At 45.6% G+C, this 18,566-nt stretch overlaps 1 protein-coding gene across 1 annotated transcript; it reads left to right on the top strand.

The window, feature by feature from the left end:
- Positions 1-919: 919 nt before the first annotated feature.
- RRAGD (Ras related GTP binding D) lies at positions 920-18,566 on the top strand. Its single transcript, XM_056856430.1, has 7 exons — positions 920-1,094; positions 8,832-9,127; positions 10,500-10,699; positions 11,345-11,459; positions 12,902-13,044; positions 16,436-16,584; positions 18,178-18,566. The coding sequence occupies exons 1-7, from the start codon at positions 920-922 to the stop codon at positions 18,327-18,329; spliced, it is 1,230 nt and encodes a 409-aa protein (XP_056712408.1). The 3' UTR covers positions 18,330-18,566.

The following is an 18,566-nucleotide window of genomic DNA, read 5'->3' as shown; positions in this document are numbered from 1 at the left end:
TTCGAAAAATAACATTTTTATTTAATGGTTTATTGGGCGAAAACGCACGGTCGCTTTAGCTCGATCCTGGTGAGTTCCTGGCCGAAACAGGGATGAAGGAGGATAAAGCAGGAAAAGAGGAAGACCCAACAAGAGATGGATGGACTCAATCAAGGAAGCCACGGCCCTCAGTTTGCAAGATCTGAGCAAGGCTGCCAAAGACAGGGCATTCTGGAGGACTTTCATTCATAGGGTCGCCATGAGTCGGAAGCGACTGGACGGCACTTAACACACACACACAAAAGTGACCATACGTTTTCACCCAATTGTTGCTTCTATTTTGAACTGCCTACACACGGAGGGCACCAAAACCTTTTAAGTGCTCAGGGCCTCTAAAGGTCTCCACCCGGCCCTGGGGAGGGGGGGGGGAAGAGGTTGAGTGGGGAAAGGTACCTTTCGGGGGGGGGGGAGATTTAAACTCCACCCTCGTTTTTATTTTTGGAAACGAAGCGACGATCCCGCCCCTGCTGCAACACGCGGTCTATGCAAAAAAACCCAACAACACCCAGAAAGACCCAAGCAAAGTGCGCGGGCCAGTCCCCTCCCTCCAGGGCCAGGACTCTCGCTCCTCTACGCGTACTATTACGCTACTCACTGTGTGAGTGCGTGCATGTGTGTGTGTGTGTGTCAGGTGACTTGGGTCACGCCGCTCCTCTCCTCTGGGAGGGACGCTGGGGCCTCGGGTGGCTCTCCTTGGAGACCCGCGGGGAGCCCGAGGGGGAGGCGAAGCCAAGGAGAGAAAAAGGAAGCCGCCCGGGTCGAGGTCCCCGAGGAGGAGGAGGAGGAAGAGGAGGCCGATCTGCAGAAGAAACCCAGGGGGGGTCAGAGGAATCGTTTCCCCCCCCCGCCCCATTGACCGCCTGGGTTTCGGAGGCGCAGGATGAGCCAGGTGCCGGGCAAGCTGCGGGAAGAGGAGGACGGCGAGGAGGAGGAGGAGGAAGATGAAGAAGAGGAGGAGGAGGAAGACGAGGACGAGATTGTTGGGCTGTCGGATTATGGCGAGCGGGCGGGCTCCTTTTCCGACGGTGACCCGGAGAGCGGTGGGGACGAGGCGTGTAAGTGGCTGCTGCTGCTGCACAGGCGCAAGGTGGGGTGGGGTGGGGTGGGGGTGAGCCTCGTGACTCCGCCGCTAGCCCCATTGTTTTGGGGCGGGGGGAGCTGGAGGAGGGCGAAGCCGAGCGGAGCCCCCCGGGTCTTTGGAGGGCTGGGGGGGTCAGGAACGGGGAGGGCGAAGTTAAGGGGCGGGGTGTCTATATGTGTGGGTGCTGCGGAGGAACACCGCCGACAGATGACCAGGGCAGACAGCCGCCAGAGCTTTAGGGCAGGGGTTGCAGGCAGTGCCGGGTTGACGTATAAGCTAAACAAGCTATAGTTTAGGGTTCTCGTAGGTTATCCGGGCTGTGTGACCGTGGGCTTGGTATTTTGTTTCCTGACGTTTTGCCAGCAGCTGTGGCAGGCATCTGCAGAGGAGTAACACTGAAGGACAGTATCTCTCAGTGTCAAGTGTGTAGGAAGAGTAATATATAGGCAGAAAGGGGTTGGGTTTGAGCTGAATCATTGTCCTGCAAAAAGTAACAAAGGTAATGTGCTAATCATATAGTTTAGGGCCCCACTCTCTTGTGTGTGTGTGTGTGTGTGTGTGTGTGTGTGTGTGTGAAGTGCCATCCAGTCGCTTCCGACTCATGGCGACCCTATGAATGAAAGTCCTCCAGAATGCCCTATCTTTGACAGCCTTGCTCAGACCTTGCAAATTGAAGGCTGTGGCTTCCTTTATTGAGTCCATCCATCTCTTTTATATATATATATATTTATTTATTTATTTATTTATTTATTTATTTATTTATTTTCTTCTTAAGTCACATTCAATTTCAAGATTGTCATCTTCAGAGTTACATAAAATAAAACCGTTTCAAACTAATCAGCCTAATCAGTATTGACTTTTCTGACTTCCCCTCTCCCCTCCTCTGTCAAATTAATATCTATACAATCCCCTCTGTATTTGTTTTCTAATTCATTATAATTCATTATATCATTTCTATAACCAAATATAATCATCCTATGTACTTTAATTATTGAGTACTTCATCCTTTCAACATTGATCAGTTGAACTAGATTAAATCATAGCCTTTAACATTTCCCATATTTAATTCGTTTTCGCAATATGTTATCCATGCCTCTCATTCTCTCACATATTCTTCATTGTCTTTTTGATTTACTAAAGCAGTAAGTTTAGCAATTTCTGCTAGTTCAAACATTTTATTTATCCAGTCATTCTTGTCTGGTATCTCAGACATTTTCCATTTAGCTGCATAGACCAATCTTGCAAGTCTTGCAACTCTGTTCCTGCTGCCCTCAACTTTTCCTAGCATGACTGTCTTTTCCAGTGACTCTTGTCATCTCATGGGTGACCAAAATACAACAGCCTCAGTTTAGTCATTTTAGCTTCTAGGGTCAGTTCAGGCTTGATTTGATCTAGAATCCACTGATTTGTTTTTTGGGCCATCCACGGTATCCGTAACCCTCTCCTCCAACACCGCATTTCAAAGGAATCTATTTTCTTCCTATCAGCTTCCTTCACTGTCCAGCTTTCACACCCATACATAGTAATAGGGAATACGATGGCATGAATTATTCTAGTCTTGGTGGCCAGTGACACATCCTTACACTTCAAAATATTTTCTGGCTCCTTCATGGCTGCCCTTCCCAGTCTCAATCTCCTGATTTCTTGGCTTCAGTCTCCGTTTTGGTTGATGGTGGAGCCAAGGATTAGAAAGTCTTGAACAATTTCAATTATGAGAGATTACCAATGCATAAAGCCATCAGAGCTTTAGGGCAGGGGTTCAAGGCAGTGCCAGATTTACGTATAAGCTAAACAAGCTATAGCTTAGGGCCCCACTCTCTTGGGCCCCCCAAAAAAATTTAAAGGAAAAAAATGATGTACATTTCCAAAATAGAAGATAAAAAACAAGTAAAATAAAACCTACATAAATTGTGTTTCTAAAGGAACTTTTGTTTTTGCCAAATGCCAATGTGTTTGCATTAAGTTTTTTATGAATGAAAAATCATTTTAAGTTAGAGCTTAATAATTATTTCACTATTAATATACTTCTTCTTAATTGTATTTCAGTTCAACAATTACTTTGATAAAATACATGTTTTGTTATGTGCAAAGGGCTTTAGATACCTATTAGGGCCATAAATTACCATCTAGCATATATTCAACAAAAAAACAGCGACAATTTGTTGTTGATAAAGGACAGCTGGACATATAAAGGGCCCCATTACCTTCAATAGCTTAGGGCCTGATCAAACCTAAATCCGGCCCTGGTTGGTGGTGGTGGGGAATTAGGACCACAGTTCAGCAAAGTGTGATGTCCTGTAGATCAATCAATCATCACCTTTATCAACATAAAAAATAATAATCAGAACAGTTAAAATACATCCAAGTTTCAAGCTCCCTTATGCTTATTGCACGTTGTAGGAATTCTGCTACCCGATTGAGTAAGTCTGGGTGCTGGTTATTCAATAAGAACAATAATTTATATTTATCAGACGACTCCTCCTTTTTACTTAGCAAGGGTTATAAGAATTTAACACGGATTTCTGCATACAAAGGGCAGTATAACAAGACATGAGTAACAGTTTCAACATGAGCATACTCACAAGGGCAAAGTCTATTCATGTATGGAACTTTGCGATGTCCTGTAGATTATGTACAATCTGTAAAATTGTAGTTTGTTTATTTGAGTTAGGCTATCTTGGGAAGGGGGGATTCTAATCTGAACAATGAGGAAAGGGGGAATGGAGCAAAAAGTTGAGAACCGCTGCTTTAGGGGAAAAACGCACTGGAGGTTTTGCCTTGGCTTTGCTGCTCTCCGAATACACATTTTCCCGCAGCCAAATTCTCAAAACTCAACAATACCCCCCCTCCCCATGCAGAGTTTTGAGAATTCAGATGGGGAAAATGTGCATCTAGAGAATGGTAAACCCACCTCCCATGCGTTTTCGCCCTTAGAATTCTTATTTTCAGTCATCCTGGATTTGGGGCATGTGTGTGCACAGATAAACCTTCCGCCATATATCCCCGTCTTTCTCAGGCAGCAGAGATCTTGGGTATGTAAAGTGCCCCTCGCAGGGAGCTGCGGTACAGAAGAGGGGATATTACAGGACCAGAAGGCTCCTTTATCTAGGGTTTTCAGTTTTGGCTTGGGAAATTCCTGGAGATATATATATATTGGTGGGGGGGGAGTCCGGAGAAGGCAGCATTTGGGAAGGGAACTCCATAGACTCTAGTCTATGGCATAGAGTCTAGCCTTGAAAGCTGCCTTATCCTCCATGGGAACTGATCTCTGTTGCTTGGGGATGGGTTGTAATTCCAAGAGTTCTCCAACCACCAGCTGGAAGTTGCCAACTCAACCTTTATCCCAGTTTGAGGAAACAGCTGCAATTGGGTGGGTGGGGGGACACATTTCCCTATTCAACCTTTTGCCTGATAGTTGCTGGACACACTAGGAACTGCTACCGTGATGCTCAAGTTAGTCCAGGAATCCCTGAATCCTTCCTTCCAGATACACATGGTCTTGTACATCAATTCTGACTGTGTTTAAGAAATTTTTCATCTTTTGGGTGGGGGAAGAAAAGATGTGGGGATGTGCATGTTTGAGAGGTGGGGAAATATGGGTTTGGGGATGGGCGGTGAGTTGAGTGAGTGAGAAATTAAGAGGTAAGGCTATGGGTGGAGATAGGAGTCTGTAGGCTGGGATAAGTGTAGGTAGAGAATATAGAGGGTACAGCAGAGAGAGGTGGCTGAAGGGAGTCAGAAGAGAGTTCAGTAGTTGAATAAAGTTAGGGATGGGAGACCGGGGTCATAGGCAGCCTTTAGTGATGCTAGGGTGGGTTGAAAGAGAGGTGAATTACTGGGAATTGGCTACAGATGTTCTGAAACGCATTCGGCCAAAGCCTAATGTGGGTTAGTCATGGGGGCAGAAATACTGGAGGTTTTGAAGGTCTCATGAGAAGACTGGCTGACCAAGCTATGCTGCATCTTCTAATAGGGGCCTGATATTGGGCTGGAATGTGTTTGGTGTTGCAGTAAAAAAACACTAGGTATTATTATACATTACCTCAGTAAATTTTGGAATATCCTTGTGAAGGCCATTATTTAAATGTGGTGCTTGCACGTAGCCCTCTCATATAGCCTTTTGTTTAATTAGGCTGTTACGTGCGCTTAGCATGCAAGAAACCAGTAGCCTGAGTGGGTGTTGTTCTGAGGTATGAACATGTGTAGAAGAAGAGTTGGTTTTTTATATGCCGACTTTACCACTTAAGGGAGACTCAAACCGACTTACAATCACCTTCCCCTCCCCACAACAGACACCCTGTGAGGTAGGTGGGGCTGAGAGAGTGTGACTCGCCCAAGGTCACCCAGAATAATGGATCTTTTGCCTCATTGGAGGTCCCGTATAAATTGGCCCTGGGTTAGACCAGTACGGCAGAGAGGGAGCCATGTGTGCAAGAACAAGGCCTTGCCTAGAGCTACCGAGAGGAGGTGAGACTGGAACTATAATCTTTCTTGAAGCCCTGGCCGCTTACGCTGCAGCAGCATTGATAAAGACAGGTCTGACCAAGCCTGGCAGTATATGTGCACGGTTAAGGTTTACTTTGAATAAGGCTTAAGGCCTGTTTTCAATGCCAGGACACGGTCCCGAATCATCAGAAGCAATAGGGTGGGTGTGGCTTTCTCCTTGCTACTGAATACCCACAATCAGCTCCTACACTTCTGAGTTCTTGGGGGGGGGGGCAGGCTTTCTGATCAAAAGTTATAGCTCAGGAAGACTCAACCCTCAGAATCTTCTTCTTTAAAAAATGGAATTAAGTAGTTGCTGCCTTGAATATGCAAGGCGAAGCAAAGAGTAGCAGTTGCTGCCTCTGAGTAACACAAGATCTAACTTTGTAGAGTCTTTTACTCTGTGTCCAACTGATTGAAGATCTTGGAGGAGAAAATTAGACATGTAATACTGCCAGAACAGGAAGAAAATTGTGGGTGGAGGGAGGAAACGTTCATGTGATAGTGGGGTGTGGTTAGTAGGAACAAGCCATGCCAGCGTAAGAAGCAGATGGAAATAACAAGATCAGTGGCAGCTCAGTTTATTGGTATTTCACTGGCCACCTATAGCTCGCTACAGGTCATGTGTAGGTATTATGATATGAAACGGGAAAGAAAAGGATCAGCAAGACAAATGTTGATGAAAAACTAAGTATGAGAAAAATAGCTTAGATACAAAAGCAGGCAGAACACTACTTAAGAGGAAAAAGGAGAAGGGCTTAGTAAATGTATTGAGGTCTTTGAAACAATATCTGAAGAGAAATTGTTAATAAATGCTTCCTGTTTTTGTTCACCATGTAGGAACCATGTATTGTGACCCTGGAGTTCTACGGAACCAAAGAAGGCAGATTTTAGGCCCATAAAAGGCAACAGCTGCAGAGGGTTCTGTTTTTGGAGTTCCTTCGCAGCTGTGAATGTCATTCCCCGTATTACCAGGCTCTGCTCCAGTATCTGTTTTCATAGTTTTCATTAAGTGCCTGTGCGCAAATATGATGGTATAGGCAAAGTATCTTTATTTGTGATTATTGAAAAGAGTAGCTCGTATAGCACCTGTTGCTTTCTGCAGAGCATGAATTACTTTTATTTTGGATGACGCTCTGTTTTACAGAGCAGAGACGCGTTAAAAACCTGACTGCTTGAAAACTGTCGGGTTTTCTTGAATGTGACCTGATTTGATGTGTTGTACATCAATCTGATTAATTAAATGCTATTACTGGTATTCAGTTCACAAAACTAATATTTATCAAGTTTGCACAGTTGACATGTTAACATTTGCAAGCAAAGTATCTTTTCAGGCACCAGTTCAGTTTTTTCATTAGTCTTTTAGAATGGCCCTTGTAACTTCTCAAAGGGAAAAAAAAGATTGTTTTCTCATTTGCATAGCCAGGTTGCCTTTTCCATGTGATGTTTTGTACCATGATTCAGTTGGTATGTTTACAGTGTCAGATTTCTAGTTCCTTTTCTGAACGGATTCAGTGGTATGAAAATAGTTCATGGTCCAGTTCTTTCTGGATTGTGTTCCCAGTGAGTGCAGATGGTGGTGTAGCGACAGAAGAGGAGTAGTTAGAGGTGTCCAGAGTGCTTTACAAAAATAGATTCCTGCACTTCTAAGTAGGATGTCCTTCCTGTACCCAGTGCAGGGCCCAAAGCCTTTAAAAATCCATATGCCGCTGCCACCACCTCTGTATATAAATAAGAAAATGAGGACATCTGAAAACTTAATTTATCTGGCTATTAAAATTACCTGCATAGAACTGTGGTTCTCTTGCTATGCAAGGGTGCTAAAAACATAATATCTGGGTTTACACTGCACCACTTGAAAGTAAAGGGGGGCCTCATGAGAGAGCTGCTCCCTCAACTTTTGTTGGTGCAGTCTAGACATAGGTTTGCCACCTGATCTGTTTGTGAGAACTAGACATTACTCAGCAGTCATGTGTATAGGATCAGGGTATTACCCCCTTGCTATAAGCCCCTCCCGAGTGACCAGTTAGCAGCAAGCATGCAGCTGCCCATAGTTGTGCAAAGGTTTCAAGTCTCTTATTTGTGGTAGTCTGGGTATGCATTAGTAAAATCTGTGCACCTGGAAAGTAAACATTTTCCAATTGCAGTTCTAAAAAGATGGGGTAGAGTTTGAAATCATGGGTATTAAAATTGTAGCTTCAACTCCAAGAGAATGCATTGGATCCAAAGGACCACAAGTGGAATTCTGCTTACGGAACAGATATTTCTTGTCTTCTCCTTCCTGCTGCAGCCTTCTGTGTTCCCTAGAAAGTGGCTGCTGGGATTAGGGAACTCTCCAGCCCAGCATGGGGTATAACGTGGAATCTGCAATGGGAAGGCAGAATTGGCAAAAATAGTCTCCTTTTGCACTGACCAGAAGATGGGGTTTGGATCCTGCCCAGTATACTTTTAGATGTATTTCTTTAAACCTCAGCAACAAAAGTATTGCTTTTGGTGAGGTTTTCCTCTTGCATTTTAAATTGTAATTTTTTCTGTTTTCCTACTTGTAACATCTGACCCAGGATAGGATAGAGTTGATAACTGACTTAAAGAACATCTAATCAGCTGATGATGTGTCTTTTATTTCACCTGCATTAGCCAATTACGTTTAGTTGGGGTATTATCAAAATCTTCAACATGGATGCCCTTTTGGGGTATTAAATGATATAGGAGACATTATAACTCATTAAACAAATTATACCATTAATTAAAAGGAAGACATTTTCATTTCTCGTTGCAGAAGCAAGCCAGAACCAAAACGGCCTCAAAATATGCTCCTCGCTTAATCAACTAAAGCTTTAGTAGATCAATGTAGTGATTAAAGCCTACAATCCTATAAAATAGCATTCTATGTTGATAAACACTATGAAACTATATGATCAGTACAAGTTGTCTAAATTAATTGGTTATTCTTTGACTTGTCTTTTTAACCAGCAGATGGTGCTAGTAAAATAGCTTGAAAAAAGATACTGAGGTCAGTTAGTAATTAGACAATCAATTAATATTAATGTTTCTGGTATAGCAAAGGGAGGAATTCACAGATTGGAAAAGACAGTCACATGGGAGTAGGTTCAAATGAAATTTAAAAACATTGCTTTTAGAGAAGTGCATTACAATTGAGATGCATGACGAATACACACATTTTTCTAGCTAAGTATGTACTTTACAGGTAATTGTTCCCTTTCAGTTCTAGATTTCAATGATCCCTTCAATACTGAAGTCAAACCAAGAATCCTGCTTATGGGACTGAGGAGAAGTGGAAAATCTTCCATCCAGAAAGTTGTGTTTCATAAGATGTCACCAAATGAAACTCTTTTCTTGGAGAGCACTAACAAGATCTGCAGAGAGGATGTTTCCAATAGCTCCTTCGTAAACTTTCAGATATGGGACTTTCCTGGGCAAATTGACTTTTTTGACCCAACCTTTGACTATGAGATGATATTCCGAGGCACTGGAGCACTGATATTTGTTATTGATTCTCAGGTAAGGGGAAAGGTTAAGATGACTGGGATGGGGTTTTTTTTATTGCCCTTCTCTCTTCCCCAGTAATCTTTTGTACAAGCACGCCATCTGCACATTAAATGACTACAACGGATGATGATAAAACCTTTATTCAATGTCATTTACCCTCTCTTTCCATAGTATGCTTTCATCTATGTTGTTTAATGTAAATTTGAATCTCGGCTCAGTGGCAGATAGAGTTGTCAGCCTTGGCCAGCAAGCCCCAGAAGAATTAAGGGGATGGAGACTTGTGAGTCGTCACTTTCTGTTCCAAAACAGGAAGTGACATCCAGGTGTTGATGCCACTTCCCGCTGCTCTGTTGAGTGATGACAGGGAAGAGGGAGCATTGCCAGGAGGTCCCCTAGTGGCAGCCCTAATAGCAGAACATCTGTTTGCATACAGAAAGTCCCTGGTTCAATATCTCTATTTAAAAGGGTCAGGCAGCTGGTGATGGGACAAACCTCTGTCTGAAGCCCTGAAGATCAGCTGCCTGTCAAAGTAGACAATACTGTCCTTGATGAACGAGTGGTTTGATTCAATATGAGGGAGTTTCACGTGTTCATGCATGGCAATTGAACCCAATGATTTAAGCAAGGAAAGTGAGAAAATTTAAGGACACTACTAGGAAGTTGCCACCTTTTCACTCACTGTCAACTTTTTAAAATGTAGATGATGATTCAGAATTGCCAGTCAGGAGTGGTGAGCTTACTAAAATAGTGGTAAAGTTCTAGGTAAGGAGCCTGAATTCAGGCTTAGCTGCATGATCAGCAGAATCATGTGGGGCAGCTGATACTGGTGTGCGCCATTTAACATGGCAGGTGATGGATCAATAGGAGAAATACGGCTAGAATCCTAGTCCATAACCTGCTATTTCTCTGTAGGCAGGAAGTTGTGAGAGGAAGCAACTCTCAACTGAAGTGTTACAGTCTGGCAGGAGTTGTGCAACATGGTTATGCTAACTGTATAGTTCTATTCAGTGACTGGTGAGTTGTGGAAAACGGCCATCAGAGAACACCCATCAGCTGAAAGCTCCGATGAAGACGGCATTTCTTAACAGCATGCTCTGCATAAGAGATCTGTAGGATCAAACCTTATAATGCTGCAGTTTTAATCCAGGACAGGGAGACTTTTGCTAGTACAAGAAGCTCTTCTCCCAACGTGAGTGTTTTTGTAGGGGAGGAAAGCTCTACCATTAGCAGAGTAGGTCTGTAGGAACTTACCCTTAAGCTGAAGCATGCACATTTATAAAAAGGTCGTTTATAGGGATAACATACAATGTGAAAATTTATAATATTTTAATTCCTCGTTAGTTTATAAAACTGAAGGGTTTTTTTTATGTATTTTTGTTTGTAGGATGACTATATGGAAGCATTGGCTAGACTGCATCTGACTGTGACAAGAGCATATAAAGTCAATCCAGACATAAACTTTGAAATATTTATTCACAAAGTAGATGGTTTATCTGATGATCACAAGATTGAAACACAAAGAGACATTCACCAGAGGGCAAATGATGATCTAGCAGATGCTGGACTGGAAAAAATTCACTTGAGGTGAGCAAAATAAATCCTGCAAAATAAAGTTACAGGAACCATAGCTATTGCAGAGCATGAAAGCCAGTATCATGCCAAATTCATGTAAATTCTTAGAAAACAGCAGTTGATAGCAGTGATGTACATCAAAAAAATAATGGTCAAGTAACTATAAAACTTGACCTTATTTTGTTCAAGGTTGTGTTCCAAAATGGCTTTTATTTTGGTATTTTCTGTGCAGGCATCTTAAAATATTTAGATACATGTACTAATCACATTACTAGAGGCCATGAAAACTGCCCTCTTAACTTGCATGGCTTGGGAAGAACCTTGAGTATAATTTTGCCATTTACTGCAGAGATATGCCAGCTGGCAAAAATACCTCTTCAGGGAATGTTAAAGTTCAAAATGAATAAGCGTGCTGGTACTGATAATCCCAAATGTTAAAAATGCAATTGCTGAAAATCAAGAGATAGGTTTAGCAAATGGAAGGGAATTTTGTTTATTTACTTAAAACTTTGTATTCCGTTTGTATCTGGCTTCTTGGTATTGTTAAAGTGTAAACAATACAAAATATTATCTGTCATTTTATCATACTAGGTTTTTAAAAGGAGTTTCTGTACCTATTCATTACAAAATAATTAATAATGCTATTTCCTTTCCCAGCTTTTATTTAACAAGTATATACGACCATTCTATATTTGAAGCATTTAGCAAAGTCGTACAGAAACTGATCCCCCAGCTTCCAACACTGGAGAATCTGCTTAACATCTTTATCTCGGTAAATACTTTTTCATAGCGTGTAAAAGGTGTAGAAACAATGGCTTTTGTTTTTATCTTTATTTTTCAAAAACATTGCAATTGTTGGGGCTATTCCAGTGGCTCAAGAGTAAATGCTAAGAAAATCTGTTCAGTCATGTGGATGTAGGTCTTGGATTCATTTTAGGATTTCCACAGGTGGAAGGGGAGATCTGGTTTTAATAAAAAAAAACAAAAAACCACTGTACACCTTGTGTTCCTGGGGAATGCTCATACCTCAGGAGCATCTTTTTGTGGGGAATTTGGACTTCACCAAGAGGAGAAAATGTCTGGTTGATCCAAGCCACAAAATGCAAATGTTTACAGCGCCATCCTAAGCAGAAGTGGAGTTAGTGATTTAACTCCTTTGAACAAGAGTGCCAGTTCTTTTTAGATGGTGGGCAGCCCATTCCGAGGGGAGGGGCTGCGCTGGTGGCTGGAGGCAGGGCAGCTGCGCTGCCCCCAAAGGAAGATTCAGCCCCCTCCCCGAAGGCTGAAAGCTGCCCTTGCAAGCCCTGTGGAACTGCTCCATAGCATTTCACAGGGCTACGCCACTTAAAAAGGTGACATAAGTGCAAGTAAGGGCAAGGGTTTTTTTTTCCTGGCCTTAAAGGGGGTTAGGAGGCTGCCTCAAGGTGGCTACACCCCAGGAACGCCCCCCTAGATGACAGTGCTTAGAGGCTGCTGTCTGTGCCCGTTGCGGCAGCGCAGGTGGCCCAGGCGCTGGCACAAATTATGGTGCCAGCGCAGGACCTTGTGCACCTCCAAATGGCTTTCGCCCGCTCAGGTCAGGAATGGACTGTTAGGCACATAGGCTATGAAGCTGGTAGTTAAAATTTCACCTATGCAGACAGTGCAGCAAAGGTTAGTCATGACTTAAGTTGCAGTGAAATCAATAGGAGTTAAGTATTCAGTGGGACTAAGGATCAAACTCTTGGATAAAGTTAGAGGTGAGGGTGGCATCCACAAAGATTTAGGTCCTCCTGTTCACATGTAAAGTAAAAATAGGAGGATAACTTTGGGTTTAAACAGAAAATGGAGTGTGCGGATTAACCGGAGTTATGCCCTCTTCCTCCCAATCCTTACTTCGTTGCACTTTGTACCTTGAATTTTTCTCTCCACTTCTGTTATGAAGCTGAGCTGGGGAAAATGCTTTAAGCCCAGTGCATGATGAAATGAGTGGGAAGGTCTAGATGACCGTCCCCACCTGCTTTACTCATGAAAAGCAGCTAGACCTTTCTGTGTTGACTGGTTTTGTCTTTTATGATTCTTGCTTGAATGTGTATGTTGAAGAGATCCCTTCTAGGTAGTATCTTTCACCAGTGCCTACCTGCTGTCAACATGCCTGGAGGAAAATAAAGTATAATCTTTGTTGTCTAAATATTAGTTTCCTTCTAATGAAATTCATATTCTTCCTGTTTTCAGAATTCTGGGATTGAGAAAGCCTTTCTCTTTGATGTAGTCAGTAAAATTTATATTGCAACAGACAGTTCCCCTGTGGACATGCAGACTTATGAGCTCAGCTGTGATATGATAGATGTTGTGATTGACATTTCCTGCATCTACGGGTAAGTAGAATGTTTCTGTACCATGTACTGTGTCTGCCTGTCAGCAATTTGTATAGCCAAAAATACTTACACGCCAATGAAAATGCAAATGAATAAATACTGACTGTAGAGGTTTTTTCTTTGTCATTGCACATGCAATGTTATCATCTAACTTTCTGTTTCAGCTCCAGGTAAGAGACCACTATCATGAATAGAACATTGAACATATCAATAGAAAATATTCAGTCCTGTTAGATGTGCAAAATTGGACAAACAAGGGGAAGCTTACATTTGTCGACACGCTGTGTGTGTTTTGAACTGGGGTGATTGAGTAGAATTCTGAGGGAGAGGAAGACGCACTACAAAAATCCAAATTTGAAAAATCACACTTTCTATTGTGAAACTCAGTATATATGCCTTGGTGTGGTTTTGCAGGTACAGCATAGAAAACACAAACAGTAGTACAGGCTCTGATTCTATTCCATTGCCATGCTCATAGGCCAGTGATGGCGAACCTTCCAGAGACTGAGTGCCGAAACTGCAACCCAAAACCCACTCATCCACCGCCAAGTGCCAAAATGGCAATTCAACCCGAACACTGAGGCTTCAGCCCAGCTCCAGGCTTGGCATGCCCTCCACATGCCAAGCAGACGTTCCGCCCAACACCCTGGAGAGTCAGGGGAGGGGCCCTGGCTCACCTGCTACCCGAGATCCTTTAACTGCAGCAGCTGGGGACTGATCCTAGATCCTCTACATGCCAAGCAGAGGCTCTTCCCCTGAGCCACAGCCCCTCCTCATGAGGCTGCCTTATCCTGAACCAGCCCATTGGTGCATCAGTACTGTCCACCCAGACGGGCAGCGGCTCTCCAGGGACTCAGGCAGAGAATGACTGCCCCCCAGAAGCATGTCCTGGGCGGGCCGCCAAGACCCAGCCCAACCCAGGACTCCCCTGCATCCTGGCACCCACCCGGCCACCTGCAGGAATGTCCGCCGGCGGGGAGCAGGAAGACCCACCACTGCCCCAACCCCCGGCCCGCCCAGAGCCCCCGGGAGAAGCGACGGAGCCAGGCGGGTCGGGCACGAAATCGCCGGTTGCCTGCCGCACCTGTCCCGCCGCAGCTCAGCTGGTTGGCAGCCAACCGGCCCCGCCCCCAACTGCTCCAAGGCCCCTGGGAGATGCAGAAGCATCATGGAGGCCGGGCGGAGCAACCGTGGGGCCACAGGGGCCCGCCGGCCCGCCCCCACCGCAACCCAGTTGGGGGGAGTGGCAGGGAGAGGAGGCGGACCACGCCGTCCCAGTCATGGGGCAGGCACCATCTCCCTGACAGGGGGCAGGGCGATCGCAAGGGCCAGGGGGCCAGGCGAGGCAAGCGGCCGATGGTGTGGCCCCCGGGGCAACACCCCCACCCTCGCTCCAGCCCAGGCGACAGGCCCGCCCCTCCAGGTGCCGCTGCAGGGCGAGTGGGAGGAGCGCCGGCGGCCTGGGGCCTGGCGTGCTCCTCGGCCTGCTGGCGGCGCCTCCACCGCGCCCGGCCTCCAGAGGGAGGCGTTGGAGAGGGTGCCCCCTCCGAAGGGAGCTCAGTGTGGCCACCACGCAGAAAGGCTCCGGCGGCCACAAGCGAAGGAGCGCCCCGCCCGCCCCGTCCACGGCACCGCCAGTGCTGCTCCCGGGGCCCCCGGCACTGCTGCCCCTCGCTGACCAGCCCCGCGGCCCCCGACGGCAGCGCCACCCCGACAAAGGCGACCCCACTGGCAGCCCTGCCCAAGCACAACCTGAGCTACCCCTGGGCCTGGCTGCGTGTGGGCCCCGCACCCAGCCTGGCCCCGGAGGCGCCGATGGGGAGCAGCAGCAGAGTGGGGGCGGGGCAGAGCCAGAGAGGCAAGTGGCAAGAGAGAGGGAGGGGCCTGCCGGGGGCGCAAGGAGAGGGAAGGCGCCAGGGCAGGCATGGGGAGCGTGGGCATGGGGAGAAGGAGCAACTCCCCCAATGCCTTCATTTCGGCAACAAGGCACAACCCCAGGCAGAGGCGATGGCTCCCTGCACGTGCCCACAGAGAGGGCTCCGCGTGCCCAATCCAGCACGCGTGCCATGGGTTCGCCAACACGGTCATAGGCCCTCATGGCTCTCTCCAGTAACCCCACAGATTCTGGCTGCCTGTGCTGCTTGTTGGCCTAGTGCAGGGGTGGGGAATCTTTTTCCTGCCAAGGGCCATTTGCACATTTATAACATCATTCGGGGCCCATACCAGGTGTAGATCTCCTGGTGGGGGGGAGAGGCTAGGGTTGCCAGGTCTCCGGCCACCACCTGGAGGTTGGCAACCCCAGGGGAGGCCATGCAAAGAAGGCCTGGAAGGCGCCCCGCTCCCCCCCTAGGCGGGAGGGCAGCCAGCGGTGGGCCCGAGCAAACAAGGTGCCAGGGGGGCGCAGCCCCACGCGACCTGGCCCCAGGCTCCTTGCCCTCCCACCCCAGAGTCCACAAAAGGCCCCCCGAAGCCCAATCTGCTCCTGCGCGCATGTTTTGCCGTCGGGAGCCGCGGGCCTCTTTTCCCCCCCCTCCCTCTCACTGCTCAACAGCCGACAGGCAGCAAAAGGGGTTTACAGTGTGCCCCGGTGTTCCTGCACGCTGCGGCTATAGGGGGCAGCCTTGGGGGAAGCGTCCCTCCCCCTCCTCTCACCGACCAACAGCCGTCAGTCGGCGAGAGGAGGTCTAAAGAGCGCCGCAGCGCCCCTGCAAGCCGTGGCCCCAGGAACACCCTCAGGGAGGGCCGCCCTATGCCGCGCCTCCACGGCGGGGCCCCGGAGTTCCCGAGGGACACAAAAAATGTCCTCAGGGGCCTTATACGGCCCCCGGGCCTGAGGTTCCCCATCCCTGGCCTAGTGGGACATTCTAAATGAGGTTTACTTCCACCATTGGAATCTTAGTTGTAGCTCCACCCTCTTCCTAGCAATCAATGACATCTTAGGTATCTTGCAACGCAGGTGTCGCTCTCAGTTGAAAGACTGAGGTTTGGGGAGAGAATCTGCAGTCATCTTATTTCACCTATGAGTATTGTATTGGACTAGATGTAAAAGTGGTCTAAATGGGTGGACTTGTTTGCCACTGACTTTAACATGTTTCAGTTGGGATCTGAGTTAGTGTTGCCTTCTCTGTTCATTGGCAACACCTGGTTAAAAACTAATGGAATGGTACACTTCCAGAACATCATGTAAACAGCTTATCTATGTTCATGGCGCTATTACAACTTTTTCTACAACATGTTGCAAAGCTATAATTTTGACATAGGTGCCAGATTATTCATTGTATGTGGTCTTGGAAATGGAAATAAGACTTTTTACTCTGGAAGAGGCAAATGATATGACTTTCCCCCAATGTTCACCCCCTCCCCATCCCTACCCCAAACTCTTCCTGTTTAGGCTCAAAGATGATGGTGCAGGAACCCCATATGACAAAGAATCAACAGCAATAATAAGACTGAACAATACAACTGTCCTGTATTTAAAGGAAGTGACAAAGTTCCTCGCTCTTGTTTGTTTTGTCAGGGAAGAAAGCTTTGAGAGAAAAGGTATTTAACGTCTTCATTACTTTAGTTAGATATGACATTGTTCTTATCCCACATCTTATAACATGAGTGCTTATAGCCATATGTTGGCTTATCAGATTCACTTGCTGGCTTGGATTCACCTGCCTGTTTCTTATCTGAGGAGTGCAACTTCCTCTGGTGGTCCAGGGTGCAGCAGTTGTCACCAGTGGGAAGAAGCTGCTCCCTAAAGACAGCCCAGGTCACTAGTCTTTTTTGATGACTCCTGGTGGGAGGTGCCTCTCTGCCAATCTCCCAGTTTTACAATACCAGAAGGGGAGTGGTACCTGGAACACACATATACATAAAGTACCACTGATACACTGAATATAATGGTTTGTGTAATTTCGAAAACGTGATTTCCAACAAATCAAGTTATGCAACAAAACAATCTATACAAGTTGCAACAAAACATTATCTATGCAAGTTTACAAGGTTTCGCGAATCTTAGCCTTGTTTCGCTAATTGCATTAGCTTTATCAGAAGTCTTGCTGCTGTACAGGAAAATCTTGACTTTCTGATTTTGCTCCTGTTGCATAGCTTCTTATTGCAAAATGAAATAAGTGAAAAAAAATCTCATAGTAGGGACAAAAGGTCTAGGGTGATGATATTCCAAAGATTTGGCCAAAGGCTCAAGTATAGAATTGAATCCAGAAACAGTTGAATTGTTTGGAGGAGGCTTGTCAGGCTTATGAATTTTGGATAGTTGTCTCTCCACCTCCAGTATAGTTTCAGAGAGTAGCTGTGTTGGTCTGAAGTAGAACAGCTGGATTAGAGTCCAGTAGTACCTTACAGACCAAATAGATTGGGGGAGATATGGGCTTTAGAATGTCAAAGCTCCCTTCATCAGATACCATCTACCAAAGGGAGCTTTGACTCTCAACCCCAAAAACTCTGGTTGACCTGGACTCAAATCTAGCTCACCTCCTGTATGTACTCTGTAGTGTCTTGAATGACCAGTGCTTCCCCTTTGTCACTTGGCATTATTACAACAGACCTGTCCCTATTAAAGCCATCCAGAACCATATGTTCCTTATAGGGTAAATTGTTACTTAAGTGCATTTGTTTTCCAATCTGCCGATGTCCCTAAGTACTCAGGTGGGTGGGTGTGTTGGTCTGCAGTAGAAAAGGAAGATTTGAGTCCTGTTGTACCTTAAAGACGATCAAGATTTCCAGAGTATAAGCTTTGGAGAGTCAAAACTCCCTTTGTCGCTTATAGCATTTGGCGAAGGGAGCTTTGACTCTCAAAAGCTTACACCTGGGAAATCTTGTTCGTCTTTAAGGTACTACTGGATTGAAAAGGTGAGACTATTGTAGTTACTGGTAAAGTATTAAAGGATCATTCTCTCTAGTTTGTTTTTATACCTCTTTTTTCTGTCTCCTTTGTTTACCTCCTATGAACACTGTTACAAAAGAGATCACTTCATGATCTTCTGCATTCAATTTAGTTAACATTCCTCCAGAATTCACTGCTTGTGACCAGGGGTCAATTAAGTGAACGATGTAAGCTAAGAGCCATTGATTTGTTCATAACATTTTGAAAAGTTTACTTTTCTTGTGATTTTGTTATCTCTTTAGGACTGATAGACTACAACTTCCATTGTTTCCGAAAGGCTATACATGAAGTATTTGAAGTAAGAATGAAAGTAGTGAAGGCACGGAAGAATCAGAACCAGATGCAGAAAGCCAAGAGGGCCACCCCTAACGGCACACCTAGAATGCCACTCTAGCTGATTTTATGCCACTGTTCACTTGTAAGACTTCTTGCGTCAGGTATTGAGGCCATAAGGTTCCACAGCCAGAGGACGATCAGGACTGATGTTCTCTTAACATGGATTTATACACACTACCCTCCCCCAAAAAACATTGTATCTCCTATCTAGTTGTTCCTATTAAGAAATATCTATGGCAGAGCTGTGTGCACTCATTTCATGTTTCATGATGGAATTGGACTGTTGATGAATTAA

The sequence above is a fragment of the Euleptes europaea genome, chromosome 10, assembly GCF_029931775.1.
Source record: "Euleptes europaea isolate rEulEur1 chromosome 10, rEulEur1.hap1, whole genome shotgun sequence".
In the NCBI taxonomy this organism is placed as follows: Eukaryota; Metazoa; Chordata; class Lepidosauria; order Squamata; family Sphaerodactylidae; genus Euleptes; species Euleptes europaea.
The sequence above is the reverse complement of the archived record's forward strand: the minus strand, read 5'-3'. Positions and strand labels throughout refer to the sequence as shown.